The sequence below is a fragment of the Salminus brasiliensis genome, chromosome 1 (assembly GCF_030463535.1).
Source record: "Salminus brasiliensis chromosome 1, fSalBra1.hap2, whole genome shotgun sequence".
NCBI classification, from domain to species: Eukaryota; Metazoa; Chordata; class Actinopteri; order Characiformes; family Bryconidae; genus Salminus; species Salminus brasiliensis.
This window is the reverse complement of record NC_132878.1, coordinates 18456191-18474391: the sequence shown is the minus strand read 5'-3', so window position 1 is coordinate 18474391 and position 18201 is coordinate 18456191. Positions and strand designations below refer to the sequence as shown.

Here is an 18201-nt window from a genome sequence, read left to right as displayed (position 1 = left end):
TGTTGTAAAGAAGAGTCCAGCATTGTGACAATGTGTGTTTTCTGAGAGGTGACCTACAGCTGCTGCTCTGCTCAACTGTTGAACTTGGCCACTTCATTTGCCATCTAATTTGTTTTCCAAATTTGTGCTTTAGGACTGGCTGTACGCACTCGGTGGAACATCATTAGGGGCCATCGCATTACTGTATTGGCTCATGTGAAGTTTCTTTAGATGGGTCCTTGGAGGAGTAAAGAATCATCCAAATAGGCATGAGCTTCATCCTCTGTTTCAGAACCTCTTCTAATATTCCCCTGTTCACTTTGTTTGGCCTTTTCCATCAGGGGAATTTCTAACAATATTAAAGGTCCCAGTGCATTTATTGAGTATTTTAAGTTCATTGATGTCATAGTAAAAATGTGACTTTGGTTGAGGCGTGTGATGAGCATTGCTCTGATTGGCTGTTAGCTAGCTGAAGAGATTGTAGTAAGGTTTGGAAGGGAGGTAGCTTTTAGTCTAGCACAAATACAGTGTGTGCAGAATTATTAGGCAAGTTATATTTGAGAGGATTCTTTTTATTATTGAACAACTATGTTCTCAATCAACCCAAAAGACTCATAAATATCAAAGCTTAATATTTTTGGAAGTTGGAGTGTGTTTTTTTTTTTAGATTTGGCTATCTTAGGAGGATATCTGTTTGTGCAGGTAACCATTACTGTGCAGAATTATTAGGCAACTTAATAAAAAACAAATATATACCCATCTCACTTGTTTATTTCCACCAGGTAAACCAATATAACATTTAGAAATAAACATTTCTGACGTTCATAAACAAAACCAAAAACAAATCAGTGACCAATATAGCCACCTTTCTTTACCATGACACTCAAAAGCCTTCCATCCATAGATTCTGTCAGTTGCTTGATCTGTTTACGATCAACATTGCGTGCAGCAGACACCACAGCCTCCCAGACACTGTTCAGAGAGGTGTACTGTTTTCCCTCCCTGTAGATCTCACATTTCATGAGGGACCACAGGTTCTCTATGGGGTTCAGATCAGGTGAACAAGGGGGCCATGTCATCATTTTTTCTTTTTTTAGACCCTTACTGGCCAGCCACGCTGTGGAGTATTTGGATGCATGTGATGGAGCATTGTCCTGCATGAAAATCAAGGTTTTCTTACCACTGCTTGAAGGTGTCTTCCAGAAACTGGCAGTAGGTCTGGGAGTTGAGCTTCACTCCATCCTCAACCCAAAAAGGTCCCACAAGTTCATCTTTGATGATACCAGCCCATACCAGTACCCTACCTCCACCTTGCTGGTGTCTGAGTCAGAGTGGAGCTCTCTGCCCTTTACTGATCCAGCCTCGGGCCCATCCATCTGGCCCATCAAGAGTCACTCGCATTTCATCAGTCCATAAAACCTTATTTTTACCATAAAACCTAAGATATTTCTTGGCCCAGTCTTGACGTTTTATCTTATGTTTCTTGTTCAATGGTGGTCATTTTTCAGCCTTCCTTACCTTGGCCATGTCCCTGAGTATCGCACACCTTGTGCTTAGTGAAACTCCAGTAATGTTGCAGCTCTGAAATATGGCAAAACTGGTGGCAAATGGCATCTTGGCAGCTTCACGCTTGATTTTCCTCAATTCATGGGCAGTTATTTTGCGCCTTTTTTTTTCAACACATTTCTTGGGACACTGTTGGCTATTTGCCATGAAACGCTTGATTGTTCGGTGATCACGCTTCAAAAGTTTGGCAATTTCAAGACTGCTGCATCCCTCTGCAAGACATCTCACAATTTTTGACTTTTCAGAGTCCGTCAAATCTCTATTCTGACCCATTTTGCCAAAGGAAAGGAAGTTGCCTAATAATTAAGCACACCTTATATAGGGTGTTGATGTCATTAGACCACACCCCTCCTCATTACAGAGATGCACATCACCTGATTTACTTGATTGGTAGTTGGCTTTCAAGCCTATATAGCTTGGAGTAGGGCAACATGTATAAAAAGGATGATGTGATCAAAATACTCATTTGCCTAATAATTCTGCACACAGTGTACCGATTCATTTTTTTTTGGCCTCTCCCGGCCTCCAAGCTGGGACCTGTTACATAACATGTTTGAATTGGCCCATTTTACAGCTTTGTTTTACTTAAGTGGGTTTCAAAAAAAAAAAAAAAAAATCAAAAATCAAATTTTATTTGTCACATACATAGTCATACACAGTATAACTTGCAGTGAAATGCTTTTTTGACAGTCTGCCCACATCAAGCTATACAATAAAAATCTACATTTAAACTTAACTAAACCTTAACTTAATGAAGTAAAGTGCAAAAGTGCAAAAGAAAAATAAAAGAAAAATGAAGAAAATAAAAATAGAATAAGTTACATTTAAGTTAAAGAATAGAATATAAAAATATGAAAATATAGAAATATAAGCAAAAAAAAAATACAGAATACAAATATACAAATATATATACAGAGATGAAATAGTGCGTGTCTGTGTGTGTGTGTGTGTATATATATATATACATACATATACATATGTACATATTTATCTGTATGTGAGTGTATGTGTGAGTTAAAAAGAAATATTTTCATTATTGTCCGTAGTGTGTTTTCCGTGAGCCATGGTTGTGTATTGTAGTGAGTGAGGGTCCAGTTTGTGTATGTAGATACTTTGATTTAGTGTCCTAAGTCCCTGTCCCCATTCAAGGCACGGATGGCTTGTGGAAAGAAGCTCCTCCTCATTCTCTCTGTGTTAGCCTTCAGGGTTCTTAAGCGTCCATTGTTGGGATGACTGGGGTCCTTCACAATCTTCTTGGCCTTGGTCCAACACCGCTTCTTGTAGATGGACTGCAGGTCAGGAAACTCCATCCTAGTGATTCGCTCTGCTGAACGTCTCACTCGTCGTAGCGCTTGCCTGTCCTGCTTGGTGCTGTTCCCAAACCAGACTGTGATGTTCCCCGTGAGGATGCTCTCGATGGTGCAGGAGTAGAAGGATCGTAGTACCTTGGAGGGCAGTCTGAAGTCCCTCAGTCGTCTCAGGTGGTATAGGCGCTGACGAGCCTTCTTCGTTATGGTGTTGATGTGGCAACTCCATGACAGGTCCTGAGAGATGGTCACTCCAAGGTATTTGAAGCTTCCTACCCTATCCACCGCCGTTCCACTGATGTGGACAGGTTGGTAGCTCCTCTGCTGTTTCCTGCTAAAGTCCACAATCAGCTCCTTCGTTTTGCTGGCATTTAGCTGGAGATTATTATCCTGGCACCAGTTCTCCAGGGTTCTAATCTCTTCCAGGTAGGCCTTCTCGTTATTTCCTGAGATCAGGCCCACCACAACTGTGTCGTCAGCAAACTTAATGATGTTGGTGGAGCTGGAAGTGGCTTTGCAGTCTGAGGTGTACAGCGAGTACAGCAGAGGGCTAAGGACACAGCCCTGAGGGGCTCCGGTACTGAGGGTGAGGGTGGGTGAGACATGCTTGCCTACCCGAACAGCTTGTGGTCTGTTAGTCAGGAAGTTGGAGATCCAGTCACAGATGGATGGGTGGAGACCTAGATCTTCCAGCTTTGTGGTGAGTCTTGAGGGAATAATAGTGTTAAATGCTGAACTGTAGTCCACAAACAGCATTTTAACATAATTACCCCTCCCAGCATCCAGATGTGTCATCGATGTGTGGAGAAGGTGAGCGATGGCATCATCTTTGGAACGGTTTGGACGGTATGCAAACTGAAACGGGTCCAGGGTGTCGGGCAGCGTGGATGTGATGAAGTCTCTCACCAGCTTCTCGAAGCACTTCATCACGACTGATGTGAGGGCGACTGGGCAGTAGTCGTTGAGGCAGGCTGGCTGTGGTTTCTTCGGGTTTGAGGTTCATGGTATATCACTGCCATGTATCAAACTCTCATTAATCAACTATGCCAAGGAAAATACAGTTTTCCATTCTAGGGCTTATATAAATAAATACATTTTTAAAAATACATTTATACATAATAAATTACTGACATTTTCCTCAGCTACCTTGCTAGTTTGCAAGCTAAAGACTAGACATCTAACAAAACCAAAAAAAAATTGCAATGTTTGCATGTCCAGCTGATTAGCACTCTGAGGCTAACATAGCCGAGGCAAATAATGAGTAGAGGTACCACTTGATAATATCTCCCAAGCAAATCCCAAATTAATGAATCTATAAGGTGCTTCTATGCAAAATTGTAAGCATTTGTAAAAGCTTCATACAGTTTTTACAGACAACCGCACCTGCTTTTACAACACAGAACAGCATCAAACTAGTTGCAGGACTTCCAAATGTCCATTTTAGTATGTATAGCTCAAGCAGGTTAAGCTGGACCAGCTTAGCTCTTGACCAGCATAGGGTATGTTTTGAGTTTGGGGGTTTAACTGGTTTACAAGCATGATCAACCTAACCAAGCTAGACAAGCAGTATGACGAAGCTTGACAATGCTGGTGGACCAGCATGACCAGAAAGACCAAGCTTGTTGACTAGCATGACCAGCGAGACCATGACCTGGCCGACCAGCATGAACAAGCATGACCAGAAGCAAATGTAACATACACTATGCTGGTCAAGAATTATTTAGTTGGATTACCATAGGGTAATAGAGTTAAGACATTAGTGAGTCTAATTAGCCAGCATGTAAAAATGTTTTGAAGCGAAACCTCGGCAACAAAAATGGTCGTAATCTGATATCATTTCATTTATAAAAAAGAAATTAAAGATTAAATTATATCAATTATAACATTTGATATGCTAGGTTCAAACTGAGCTTCAAGGCCTTGGTATTGTTCTTGCAAAAGCAATGTTCAACTGGCCTAACAAGCAAACATGCAGAGGCTTTGTTCACCATGTTTTGCACATGTCACTTGTGCAGCATAGGTGCGACACAGTTCCAAGTGGTGAGAAAAAGATGCTATGATGCTGTCAAATAGGTTTAGAAAAGTAACAAAGTGAGAAAGAAGAGGGTTTGGAATCCTATCTGAGCTGTTCAGACTTCACAGTCACAATCTGATTCCAGTCGTTTATACAGATAGCTCGAATTATGGCTGCTGATATGTGAACACTACGTCTGCTGCAGGCAACAGCAGGAGTAATTTAATGTGATGAATGGCTTTGGTTTTCCTCACTAGCACTTCACTAATTAAATCAGCACAAATCAGTTCAGGTACAAGCGTGTCACTCAAAGTCACCCAAGGTCAGGTTGTTGAAAGGGCCCCATGGAGAAACGAACAGGAAACTGTAGGGAAGGCAATCAGACTGCCCACCCTTCCTGTCTGTTCCTGAGAGGCCTGGGCCATTTCCAAAGAGTTTAGATCTCAAGCTGAAATCTACTGGAAACCCAACTAGTGGGGAAAGGGCATGATAAAGAATGACAGAGCACCATCTAGAGGCTACTCTGGGAAAGACAGGCTACTCTGGGTATGTTCTGACTGATCATAATTACAACAAATTGATTCTCGGTTGCAGATTCAGCAGATTCCAAACAAAATGACACAGAGTAATGATGTTCACTCTCTCCATGTTGTTATACTATAACTAGCCGCTGGGCGGCAGGAGGCATATGAAAAAAATACAATTACAATGGATAGCGTAAAACAAGCAGCTGATATTGACTTTTGTTTACTTTCTACTACCCAACTTGGTGCCCACTGTGTTCAGCACTACATCATCTCTACTGCAAGATGGAAACCAGGAATCTGGTGTTCACCAGTGTTATGTGCAGATGTGCAGGCTGTTATTTTTTACTTGTTATTTTTCAGATATTGTATGTCTGTGGAACTGATCCATAAATTGGCCGACGTACAGAGTGGTCAGCAACTAAACCTATGTCCTTCTAACTGTGTCCTTCTAACTGTGTTCTTCTAACATACACATCAGTAACTTTAATTATTTTTTGTTCTTGATAAGACCGTACTTACATACATGTTCATGCACAGCCCATGTAACATACAATTCTTTCATTAACAGCTTTCATTGTGTAGCTTAATGCAATTGTACACTTTGCAAAAGGCAGGGATAAGGCCTTTGATACAGTATCAGGGTCTCTGGGTCCCCAAACACAAGGGAAATCATCATCATCATCATCATCATCATCACTATGATTCCAGAGGCAAACAGCGGCATGAATTATGTAATCATGTAAATGACACAATTTCAAAATCCTGTCACTGGAATTCCTGATCCCATGTCCCTTAATTTTCTCCTTGAGTTTAAAGTCTGTGCTGCCCCTTTGTGGCCAGTTTTGCTAATTGCACTCCTATGTGTTCCGGACATCCAAGATTTAGACCAATTACAGAGTGCTTGTAAACAACAACCAGTGCATATTAACTGCATAAACCACATAGCCGATTGCATGTCAGACCATTATGTCATTATTTTATATTGTTGTTATCTTTTTTCCCCCAATTGTTTGGTTTTTCCTCCTCCCCAGATTTTCTTGGCCTACAGTAGAGTAGTCTGTGTATTGGGTATTCAGAAAAGCCTGCGTCTTTCCCTGAAGACTCTTGAAGATCCTTCTAGCTAGCAAACAGCTTCTTATATCTCATATCTTACACAAGTGCAGTGAACAGTCATTATTAACCCTAAAGCCTGCATAGAGGGGCTCTGTAAATGTCTCATGGTAAGTATGTAATAGATGAAAGGAGGTTGCATGCCGTGCGCCAGAAGAGACACTGTAGAAGGAAAGAGTGCTGGCCGGCCAGTCCAGATACACTCCTGCTCTGTTGGAGCGGAAGGGGGGGCCAGTTAAGATGATTTTCTCCTTGTTGTGCAGGACAGAGTACTCGTCATTACAGAAGATCAGACTCCAGGACTTTTCATTCCACCCGAACTGAGACTCAGCGGCATCTCCCTGCCTGACAATTCCTTTGTACGTCACTGCAATTTCAGCTTCATCACTCCACTCGGCCTCCCAGTAGCAGCGTCCACTCAGGGCCTCTGTACTCAGCACCTGCTCACAGTCGTCAAATCTTTTTGGATGATTGGGATACGGCTGCTCCTCTCCTGTGTACACCACCTTTCTGTTCCCCTCAGACAGAGAGAGCTGTCTGTGCGCAGTGTTTGGGTCCAGTCTGATCTCACAGGCATCTGCAGGCAAGAAGAAAAATCAGAGAACACAATTAAAGAGTGTGTGTGTGAACCTGTGATCACCCTAGTGTAGTTATTTAACTCTGTTTTCCCTGTGGTGGCCTAGCTTGGACCAATGTCATATGGAGAGGGCCCATAGGTCAAGACACACCAAACCGATGCGGATGAAATCAGCCAGTTGATGATCACCTGCATTCTGCTCGCCTTAGCCTGTGAGATTTTGAAATGAAATACTCCTCAAAGACTACAGCTGTAGCCTGTATGGACATACTCAATGTACCTCCATGTCAGGAACACGACGCTCTGTAGGAAGTTCTATGGGTGGGCTATATGACAATATGACAAAATACAGTATGTTTTTGTGATAAGCAATATGCTTTTCTGAGCCTATGCTGGACATTGTTAGTAGTTACAGTAGTTACAGTACTCGGCAGCACATACGTCTTTCAGTATGTCTTTAAGTATCATGATATATTATTTTTATCATATTGTTTACCAGACAATTATTCACCAGAGCTGAGATTGATGATTGAGATGATTGTATGATTGTAAAACTGCGACGTGACCTGTACCATTATTTCATTGTAAAAATAAAAAGCTTGGCACTAGCTGCGGGAAGAGGTGAATTTTGATACATTACCATTATTTCAACACTATATATCAACATTACCAACAGAAACTGCATATTTCACTGGTTAATTATGTGACAAAAGCCTCAAGTACCCCATGCTTTATTTGGTATATTAAATAATATAATTTTTTCTTTAGATATGTTTGAGAAATTTAAATATATTTGTTTAAAAATTGGACATTCAAGTAGAAAAGTAGTCCCAAATGTCAGAAGCTGTTCCCTTTGTGTGAGAGTACCACACAGTAGATTCTCTTATTGGGTGCTGACGTACAGCTCTCTCACAGACAGATGCCAATGCTGATTTACCATGTTTAATAGGCCAAAAAAGCACTGACAAAGACTGACTAGTGGGGGCACAGTGGTGTGGAACAAATCACACAGACTACAGGCAACAATCAGCCACCGATGCTCACCAACAGCCTGATGGCATACAGTGTCTAACAGTGGGCTTGGTGTCACAGGCTTCACAAAAGTGGCCTCTATAGCAGAAGCTGTGTGTAGCGCTGAAAGTCAGTTGAAGTCAGTCAGTTGCCCCACCACTTTCTGCCCACCTGCTTATGTGAATATTACACTAAATCCAGTTAACTTACATTTTCTTAGGCCTGGTTTAATTCTGTTCTCTCCTGCAAACTCCATCCTAAAGACAAAGACAATCATGCACACACAGATATCAAGTTAAATTATTGAAGCACTTTTGGATAATTAATAATCATTTCATATCATGACATAATTTATGGATTCATTATTCCAGTGCATTTAAATTGACCAACATGCAAAGTATGTTCTAGTATCCATTTAAAATACTCTCCACCCCTCAGTCAACTCTTACAGAAGGGCAATCAACTTGCAGAGCCTTCTGAAGCTAATTTAAAAAAACTTTTAAAATTTGAACTAAAAATGTTTATAATAAATTATGATGGGGTGGGCAATCTCACAATATTCTATCATATCATGGTTAAGGAACACTGAGCAATTGCATGTTTAATTTAAAATGCATTGCAATTATTCCTATTTAATTGGATGAAGTGCAGCAGATTTTGAACACTGGACTCAGTATGGAATAATCATCCAGCACTGGGCAGCTCTTTTAGTGACCGGCTGCTTCACCCCAAGTGTGTGAAGGAGCGGTATACTGCACAACCAGCACTGCTCCCAGCGGACCACATACACACACTTAAACTACACACACATGTTCATGGAATAGAGATTCCTCAATGTAAAAATACAATGTGCCCCCCATTGTGCAATTAAGAGTCAATTTGCAATTATCTGTAAATAATCTGTAAATAATATTGTCATTGCTTTTTTACTTCTATTATTTATATTGTGTATATAGTGTAATTTATTTATCTACGTTTTTGCATCTGAGTGTCTTGCTATCCCTTTCTGCTGTGGCACTGAGATTTTCCCCACTGTGGGACTAATAAAGGATTATCTTATCTTATCTTATTTAAATATCTGAATAGCAGTTTTCAAGAATCTGCCGTTACTAATGCATTTGGTATGTGTTGCTAAATATATATATAATTCAATGTTTTTTACTGTGATATATTGTTACCATACTGTGCACCTCACTATTAAATTATATTTTAATAATTATTCAAAATTAAAAATACAAGGTATCAATACAGAAACTCAGACAGAGCTCTACTTACCTGAGTGTTTCCAGTCTATATTGTGTATCTTTCAGCTTGGCTGTGAGCAGCTTCACTCCTGAGTCTCCTGGGTGGTTGTAGGTCAGATCCAGTTCTTTGAGGTGTGAGGGGTTTGAACTCAGAGCTGAATCAAGAGAAGAACAGCCTTCTTCTGTAATCATACAGCCAGACAATCTGTGGAGAAGGAAGGTATTCAGATCACGGTTATTATGAAGTGCACAGAGACAAGGCCCACTGAACATAAGGTTGAGACAGAGACAGGATCGAGACCATTCATTCATTCATTCAAGCACAACAACACTAGAGCATGTCATAGGTAAGTACAGTCCAGTACTACTGTGTCAAAACTGTAGAGATAATGACTGCATCTGAACAGCTGAAGGACTTTTCCTTTCTTATTTGCTGTCCTGATTTTTCGGCTAAATTAAAATGAAAAATCAAAATAAATCTGATTTTGCAAAATTGAAGAAAACAAAGAGGAAAGGGAAAGTTATTCCATGTTACATATGCAGACACTACATATTCAGATATACTGACCTAAGTATCTCCAGTTTGCAGTGTGAACTCTTCAGTCCCACACAGAGCTGCTTCACTCCTGAATCCTGCAGGTCGTTGTTGCTCAGATCCAGCTCTTTTATCATTGAACTGAAAACTGTCGCCAGTGCTTTACAGCTGTTCTCATTGAGATTACTATTATCCAACCTTGACAACAAATATTATACTTAATATCTAAGCTTTAAAAGCAGAAACAGCCTGTTTATGAAAGTTTAAAAAAATTAATGAAATAAATGATGAAGGAAAATGATACTTGCAGTGCTCTTTGTGTGGTTTTCACCACTGGCAGTAGTCTCCTCAGTGCTTCATTCGACGGTCTGTATTTCTTCAGTTCAAACTTCTCCTGAGTTTCTTCCGACATCCGCAACACAAACGCCAAAGCTGACCACTGTGTAGAGGAGAGTTTCTGAGTGGTGATTTCATCAGATATCAAGTACTTCTGGATGTCACTTGTCAGGGAAGTGTCTTTCAGTTCACTCAGGCAGTGGAAGAGATTGATGACCTTTTCAGATGATGTGGTCTCCTTGATCTTACTTTGGATGTATTTTATAGTGTCCTCCAAACTCTCTTCTTTGATTGTCAGTTCTGGCAGTAAACTCTTGAGGAGTCTCTGATTGGACTGCAGCGAGAGGCCTATAAGGAAGCGGAGAAAAAGGTCCAGGTGTCCATTTTCGCTCTCCATGGCTTTTTTCAATGCTGTTTTGAGATTATCAACCAGTTTGTGTTTAATTTTCCATTGCATTTTCTTCAGGGTTTGAAGATATGGGCTCTGTGCACCATTTACAAATGTGAAGAACACAAAGACGGCTGCAAGAAACTCCTGGAAGCTTAAATGCACAAAGCTGAAGTGTGTCTCATCCATTTCAAAGATTTGAGTACAAACTCCAGACTGCACTAAAGCTCCATCAACGTCAATGTCACATTCTTCCAGGTCGTTCTTGTAGAATGTGACTTGCTCCCTTTGTAACTGAAGAAAGGCTAACTTTCCAAGCTTCAGGATATCCGACTCTCTTAAGGTGTCTCTATCAACCAGTTGTACAGTACTGTCCTTTCTGGATATGGTACTGTATTTCTCACTCTTTTGCTTTGTCTGAAACACCAAGAATCGCGTGTACATTTCCGTCAGAGTTGTGGGAGCATTTTCCATATCTGTGTCGTCCAACATTTTCAGGAGCACTTTAGCTGAGATTTTACAGAAGATGGGGATGTGACACAGAATGTGCAGACTTCTCACTGACCTAATATATGTAATGACTTTGTGGGCTTTCTCTGGATCTCTGAGCCTCTTCTTGAAGTACTCCTGCTTCTGCGAGTCATTGAATCCACGTATTTCGGTAACCTGATCAATGTACTTATGTGGGATCTTATCAGCTGCGGCCGGTCGGGAGGTTATCCAGATGAGAGCTGAGGGAAGCAGCTCTCCTTTGATGAGGTTTATTATCAGCTTATCGAGAGTGTTCTCCTCGGTTACCTCTGAGACTTTCTCCTGATTAAACTCAAGGTGAATTTGGCTTTCGTCCAAGCCATCGAATATAAAAATCATCCTGCCATTTTCTCTTAACATCTCTTTTACGTCTTCATCATTAAAATCACGATGGAGGTACTTCACAAGACTCAAAAGGTTGTACTTGTTATCTTTGATCACGTTCAGGTCGCGAAAAGGGAGGTAGAGAATGAAATCTATATCCTGGTTGGATTTGTCTCCAGCCCAGTCCAGAATAAACTTCTGCACAGAGGCTGTTTTTCCTACTCCAGCTATTCCTAGTGTCAGTACTTTTGTACCAGGGACATTTTGACCAGACTGCACTTGGAACACGTCACTGAGTTTGACTGGGGAATCTTTTAATTTGGGATAAAAGGCCTCTATCTGTTTGATTTCATGCTCAGTGTTCACTCCTCCTGTGCAGCTTTCAGTCACGTAGAGTTCAGTGTAGACGTCTTGTAAAGACAAAGCATCTTCTTCCAGTGAAGTCTTGTCAGGTCGCTTTGCAAATTTGTGGATAAAGTATCTTTTCTCTTTTGCCTTGAGATTGCTCCTTTTGTTAGGATCTGTTGGTAAAACAGGAAAAATAAATCTTAAACATTTTTTACATTGACTTTGAGTGAAAGTTTTTTTCTTTTTTGGTTGGTGTGGCGCAACAGATAACCCCACTGCCTGCCAGTGAGCTACCACACCATGTGGGAGACTGGGGTTCAATTCCAAGTCTGGGTGACTGCTACGCTACACCAATAAGAGTCCTTGGGCAAGACTCCTTACACTACTGCCCCACCTCTGTAATATAACTAACCCTGGATAAGAGTGTCAGCTAAATGCCATAAATGTAAATGTAAATGTCCCTTATGTGCTGCCACAACAGATCAGAACATTCGATGCATGGATAACACAAGACCTCTGAAGGTATCCTGTGGTATCTGGCACCAAGACAGCAGCAGATCCCATAAGCCTCTCGCTGATTTTGACGCATTTTGGTATGTACTAAGCACTGCAAACCTGGAACACCCTACAAGACCTGCCTGATGTTCTGTGATTGTTCCTGCCTTTAACACATCACCTACAAAAACTGACTGACGACTGGCTCCCTAATATATCCACCCCTTGACAGATGCCACTGAAGATAATCAGTGATTTTCAAGTCACCTGTTGTCTGCAAACAGGTAGCATAACACACAAACATATATACTTTCAGATATTCTTTCAGTTGCCCAATAATAAAATGGAACGCTGTTTAAGCTTATTAGTAAAAGCAAAAACATGAATATTTTAAGCTGAAACTGTTTTGGCATTTATTGCAAAGCATTAGTAAAGATGAGACGTGATGTGTTTACCTAGAGTACTGGTCAGCGTTGGAATTACCTCATCACATTTGCCTAAAAGAGTGGACAGTAGAAATTTATATCTGCTTCCATTATTATATAAATCCCTTCATCAGCTGACTTACAAGCTTTTTAATAATATAAATACAATAATTATTTATTCTTAGAATGCAGCGTATCACAAAAGTGAGTACACCCATCACATTTCTGCAGATATTTAAGTACATCTTTTCATGGGACAACACTAAAAAAATGACACATTGACACAATAAGAAGTAGTTTGTGTGCAGCTTATATAACAGTGTACATTTATTCTTCCCTCAAAATAACTCAATATACAGCCATTAATTTCTAAACCACCGGCAACAAAAGTGAGTACACCCCTAAGAGACTACACCCCTAAATGTCCAAATTGAGCACTGCTGGTCATTTTCCCTCCAAAATGTCATGTGACGATGTTCGTGTTACTAGGTCTCAGGTGTGCATAGGCAACAGGTGTGTTCAATTTTGTAGTACAGCTCTCACACTCTCCCATACTGGTCACTGAAAGTTCCAACATAGCACCTCATGGCAAAGAACTCTCTAAGGATCTTAAAAGACGAATTGTTGCGCTACATAAAAATGGTCAAGGCTACAAGAAGATTGCCAACACCCTGAAACTGAGCTGCAGCACAGTCGCCAAGATCATTCAGCGTTTTAAAAGAGCAGGGTCCATTTAGAACAGACCTTGTGTTGGAAGCTAAGTACACATGCTCAGCGTCACATCAAAATGCTGCCTTTCAAAGATGGGTGCAGAAGTGCTGTCAGCATTGCTGCAAACATTGAAGAGGTGGGGGGTCAGCCGGTCAGTGCTCAGACCATACGCCACACACTACATCAAATTGGTCTGCATGGCTGTCACCCAAGAAGGAAGCCTCTTCTAAAGTATGTCCACAAGAAAGCCCGCAAACAGTTTGCTGAAGACATGTCAACAAAGGACATGGATTACTGGAACCAAGCATGGTGTCAAGCATGGTGGTGGGAATGCCATGGTCTGGGGCTGCATGAGTGCAGCAGGTGTTGGGGAGTTATATTTCATTGAGGGACACATGAACTCTACTATGTACTGTGAAATACTGAAGCAGAGCATGATTTTCTCCCTCCAGAAACTGGGTCGCAGGGCAGTGTTCCAGCATTAAAATGACCCCAAACACACCTCTAAGACGACCACTGCTTTATTGAAGAGGCTGAGGGTAAAGGTGATGGACTGGCCAAGCATGTCTTAAGACCTAAATTCAATAGAACATTGTTGGGGCATCCTCAAGTGGAAGGTGGAGGAGTCTTGAATATCCGCCAGCTCCGTGATGTCGTCATGGAGGAGTGGAAAAGCATTCCAGTGGCAACCTGTGAAGCTCTGGTAAACTCCATGCCCAGGAGAGTTAAGGCTGTTCTGGAAAATAATGGTGGCCACACAAAATATTGACACTTCAGGAACTTTCACGAAGGGGTGTACTCATTTTTGTTGCCAGTGGTTTAGACATTAATGGCTGTATATTGCGTTATTTTGAGGGAAGAATAAATTTACACTGTTATATAAGCTGCTGTTATATAAGTATGTGTGACCTCTTTAATTAAATACAGGTATGCGGAAAAAAACTTGGATCCCCAATAAATACATTTATCTTTTTTTTTTACTTATTTAACCCTATGGTCATTTTGACAATACTGAGAGATGGAGGTAATATAACTAAACACATAAAACTGAAGAAATATCTTTTAAACAGATGTAATTCTCCTGTGAAGAAAAAATGTTGGACACTCCCACAATTGAAATGTCTACAATCAGAATCGGGTGCAGCACATAAGCTGCAGATGATTAGAACATTGTTGGAGAGGATATTGGAGGAGCCATGTAGATGCAGAGGAGTCTGGTAAGGAATTTAAAAAGATCTTAGCACAAAAACAGCCATTCCACTATCCAGAAAATAATTTAGAAGTGCCAACTACCAGCATGGCCATCAAAGAGACTGCCATAGTCGGGAGGTGTGCTGTCAAGCCAAAAATCAGGGCAAGACTCCTAGACTCCTATCCAACGCATATTGTTCTAGAAGTCCTGGTTTTGGTCTAGGTCTTTTCTGGCAAGTCTTGCCCTGATGTTTTTTGATAGTTTACATCTTTCACACCTCCTATGAAAGTCTCTTACTGATGGTAGATGCTGTACTTTGACATCAGATGTCACTACCACCACCAGATGGCTACCTGTAGACCCTGTGATGACATTTTAGGATTGTTGAAGACTTATGGCTGAACTTACTAGAACAGCCTGATCTGGACATGTTGGCAAATGTTTCACTTGTAAATTATTTTCTGGACAGTGGGATGGATGATTTCTAAGAGTTCTGAGATCTTTTTAAATCCTTTCCCAGACTCATATCCATCTAAAACCTTAATTCTGATGGCCTCAGAGAGCTCTTTGGATCTTGCCATAGTGGTACCACTCACTACAACAACCATAAGCAAACCAAACGAAATGTCTGAGGTATTCTAATTTTAGACATTTTAAGTAGTAAAATGTCTAAAATTGTGGTGGCTCTAAAAGTGGCTCTAAAAGTGGTGGCTCAGCGGTTAGAGCGCCGGGCTATCGATAACAGGGTTGTGGGTTCGATTGGGTTAAATGCGGAGGACACATTTCGCTGTACAGTGACAGATACGTGCACCTTTACCTTAGTAATAATTGTGGGAGTGTCCTAACTTTTCCCTCCAAAACAAACTGCATTTCTATTTATTACACCTCACAAATGTTCTTTAGTATTTGCTTAATTATAGTACCTCCATATCTCAATATTGTTCAAATGAATATCAAAAGTCTAGATGCTGAATGTGTTAAAAAAAAAGGTTTTCATGTGGTGTCCTATTTTTCTATGAGTTTAAAGAGTAAGTATGGCGTCAGCTGCATTACACTCTTCGTAGTTAGTCTCCAATTCCTTAGCTAGTTGGTTCTGGTGTAACTTCTTCAGGACATCCAGTGTGACTTCCACAGCTTTATTGTGGCCAAACATCTCCACCATCTTATCCACCGTCGTATGTCTCTCTGCATTCTCCAGGTGAGCCCATGGAATAGGGGCGTAACCTTTGATGCCATCTCTTAGATACCACTGGAATTTTTTCATATCTTCCATCCCTAAGCTTTCAAGAGTCTTCAGTAAGATTTCCTTTATCTTAACCATTTTGCATTACTGGTACTGAAGAGCTGAGGAACTGCAGAACAAAGTTTAATGGTGGGTTCTGAAAAGTAAACACAACAGGGCAACAACCCACAAATACAAGACCATTTACTTTTAGAGGAATCATTCCTTTTAAAATGTCAGTCTGTATTTCTAGACAGTTGTCACTGAAATATTAATGTTTCTTTAAAAGTTACATTAGCAAGCCTTGCACTAGCTATGTAATTTAAAAAAGGCCCATCTAAATAATAACAGTACATAATAACAGTAATAATAAAATGCTCTTTGGCTATTAGAAACATTGGTGATCTTGCCATTGCTGACTTGTGACCCTGCTAGTGTCAAGTTACTTACAGTAGCCCATCTGTTGGCATGCAAATCTCTGATGAGGCACATTTGGTTTGTGTGAAAGGCAAATGAAGCTCAGCTTCAGTATTATAATATGATGGACATTTAAAGCACTTGTAATGCATTTGTGGGCACGGACATATTCTCTGAACAGTATCAAAGACCTATTATTTATGACCAGGTAAGTATATATTGACCAGTTTGAGCATTGTATGAGGTAGAAAGGTTAGAATTTAGTTTGAGTAGCATATTCTAAATCTGATTGGATGGAATTGAACACTCTGCAGTAATCAAATGCAAAGAAGTGAACTATTGCCCCAGTTTTCTGGATTAACTATTTTTTTGAATGTTTTATAGGAAATAATTCTTATTTTAAAACTGACGCAAAACGAAACTACTAAGCTACACTGTCCTAAAACGGAATGTTTAAATAGGAATGTAATTAAGGTACAAACATTTTATGTTAGAAAAACTCAAATAAGTTGAATAACTCATTAACTTCACTAAAAATCTCAACTGGCAACAAAAAAGAAAAACGTATTCTTTTATTCCTCAATTGACTGAACATTAACTGCCAAAAAACTAACAGTATAATCCTGTGGTAATGCAAGGGTGACCACTTCCTTACTCCTTAGCCAGCATATAGTCACACTCAGCAACGCAAAATGGTAACTTATCTCCAAAGAAAGCATAATTTAAGGGAGTAAACCAGGCTTATGGCTTTAAAAGTCCAGTACATTGATCTGATGTAGGTTAATGAGATGCTATAGTAAAACTCATTAAAAGCCTGAGGTTTAGGAGGAGAATTTACCTTGATCTGGGTTTGCTCTATAAATCTTCAGATAGAAAAATCCAGGTCCGTTTTCATCTAGATGTCCAGTGCAACAGAAGAAGAACAGAGAACACCATTTCTATTACATTACACACACACACACACACTCTGCCTCACCTGTGGAGTCTGGTAGTACTGACACTTTCATTTTCTGACTGGCACTAAGCCAGAAAGATAAAAAACCAGTCAAAGTACATTCCAGACACTAGCAGATGAACCATGTGAAATGTGCACATGCATTTTGTGTTTAGAGTTGAGTAACTCCACCTTTATTTATTACAGCTTGATTTCTCCTGTTTAAGCGTTGTTTATCTGATGGGACAGTTTTTGTGGTCCACCGGGCCTTGCACGGTTGTTAGGAGTTCCCTCTAAGAAATCTTCCTAGAAATATTGCCTGACATTTTTCAAATGAGGGTATTTTAATGGATGATTCAACTGGACCTGAAATAAACAAAGAATGGTCTCTGGCTTTTGCAGAGTACGTTAATTGTAAAATTGGAAGTAAATTCCAACACAAAACTGTCTTCCCAACTTGTAAAAAAAAGGAACAGAAAGCACCAGAACACCAGTTCTGCATGCTTTTAATGATTCTGAAAGTTTGTCTCTTTACTTTAGTAAAAAAAAAAAAAAAAAAGAACACACATATGCAGTTATGTAACCACATGAGTTTAAAGATAGATTAAACTTTAGTCTATAAAAGCTGCTGCTATGCAGATATGGTTAATTCAACTATTGGGCCTAGCCAAGAAAGCGAGCGCTGGTCACGCGACTCACGATTGGACGAATGTGAAAGTGTTTGCTCTCATCGTCACGATCAAATGAAGGTCAAGCACCAGAGACACAGGAGTAGGCTAGATATATACTGTGTAAGTGTTTATATGGTAAATGGTAGAGTCTCCTCATGTATATGCCATATTCCTGGATATACACAATAAGCTAATGCGTTAAACATGGACCATACAAGATTGTCTAACAAAATGAGAGGAGGTAGTACAAATGTAGTGTCTACACTGCATCCTAATTCATTCATACATTCAAAAAAAGCTGTAGTTTCCTACCTTTAAAGTGCTGTTTTTAAAGAAA

At 40.2% G+C, this 18201-nt stretch overlaps 1 protein-coding gene across 1 annotated transcript; it reads right to left on the bottom strand.

Moving 5' to 3' along the window:
• Positions 1–6115: 6115 nt before the first annotated feature.
• On the bottom strand, positions 6116–17153 carry LOC140573835 (NACHT, LRR and PYD domains-containing protein 6-like). Its single transcript, XM_072693424.1, has 8 exons — positions 17098–17153; positions 15674–15999; positions 14960–14969; positions 10179–11957; positions 9904–10068; positions 9367–9540; positions 8302–8348; positions 6116–7080 (listed from the first exon to the last, which is right to left on the bottom strand). The coding sequence occupies exons 2-8, from the start codon at positions 15939–15941 to the stop codon at positions 6536–6538; spliced, it is 2988 nt and encodes a 995-aa protein (XP_072549525.1). The 5' UTR covers positions 15942–15999; positions 17098–17153; the 3' UTR covers positions 6116–6535.
• Positions 17154–18201: the final 1048 nt, after the last annotated feature.

Coding starts and splice junctions, on each gene's coding strand:
- LOC140573835 (XM_072693424.1), bottom strand. CDS start 15,941: ATGGTTAAGATAAAGGAAATCTTACTGAAGACTCTTGAAAGCTTAGGG. Junction 10,069..10,178: donor AAAACCACACAAAGAGCACT/GCAAGTATCATT, acceptor TTTGTTGTCAAG/GTTGGATAATAGTAATCTCA. Junction 8,349..9,366: donor TATAGACTGGAAACACTCAG/GTAAGTAGAGCT, acceptor CTTTGTCTTTAG/GATGGAGTTTGCAGGAGAGA.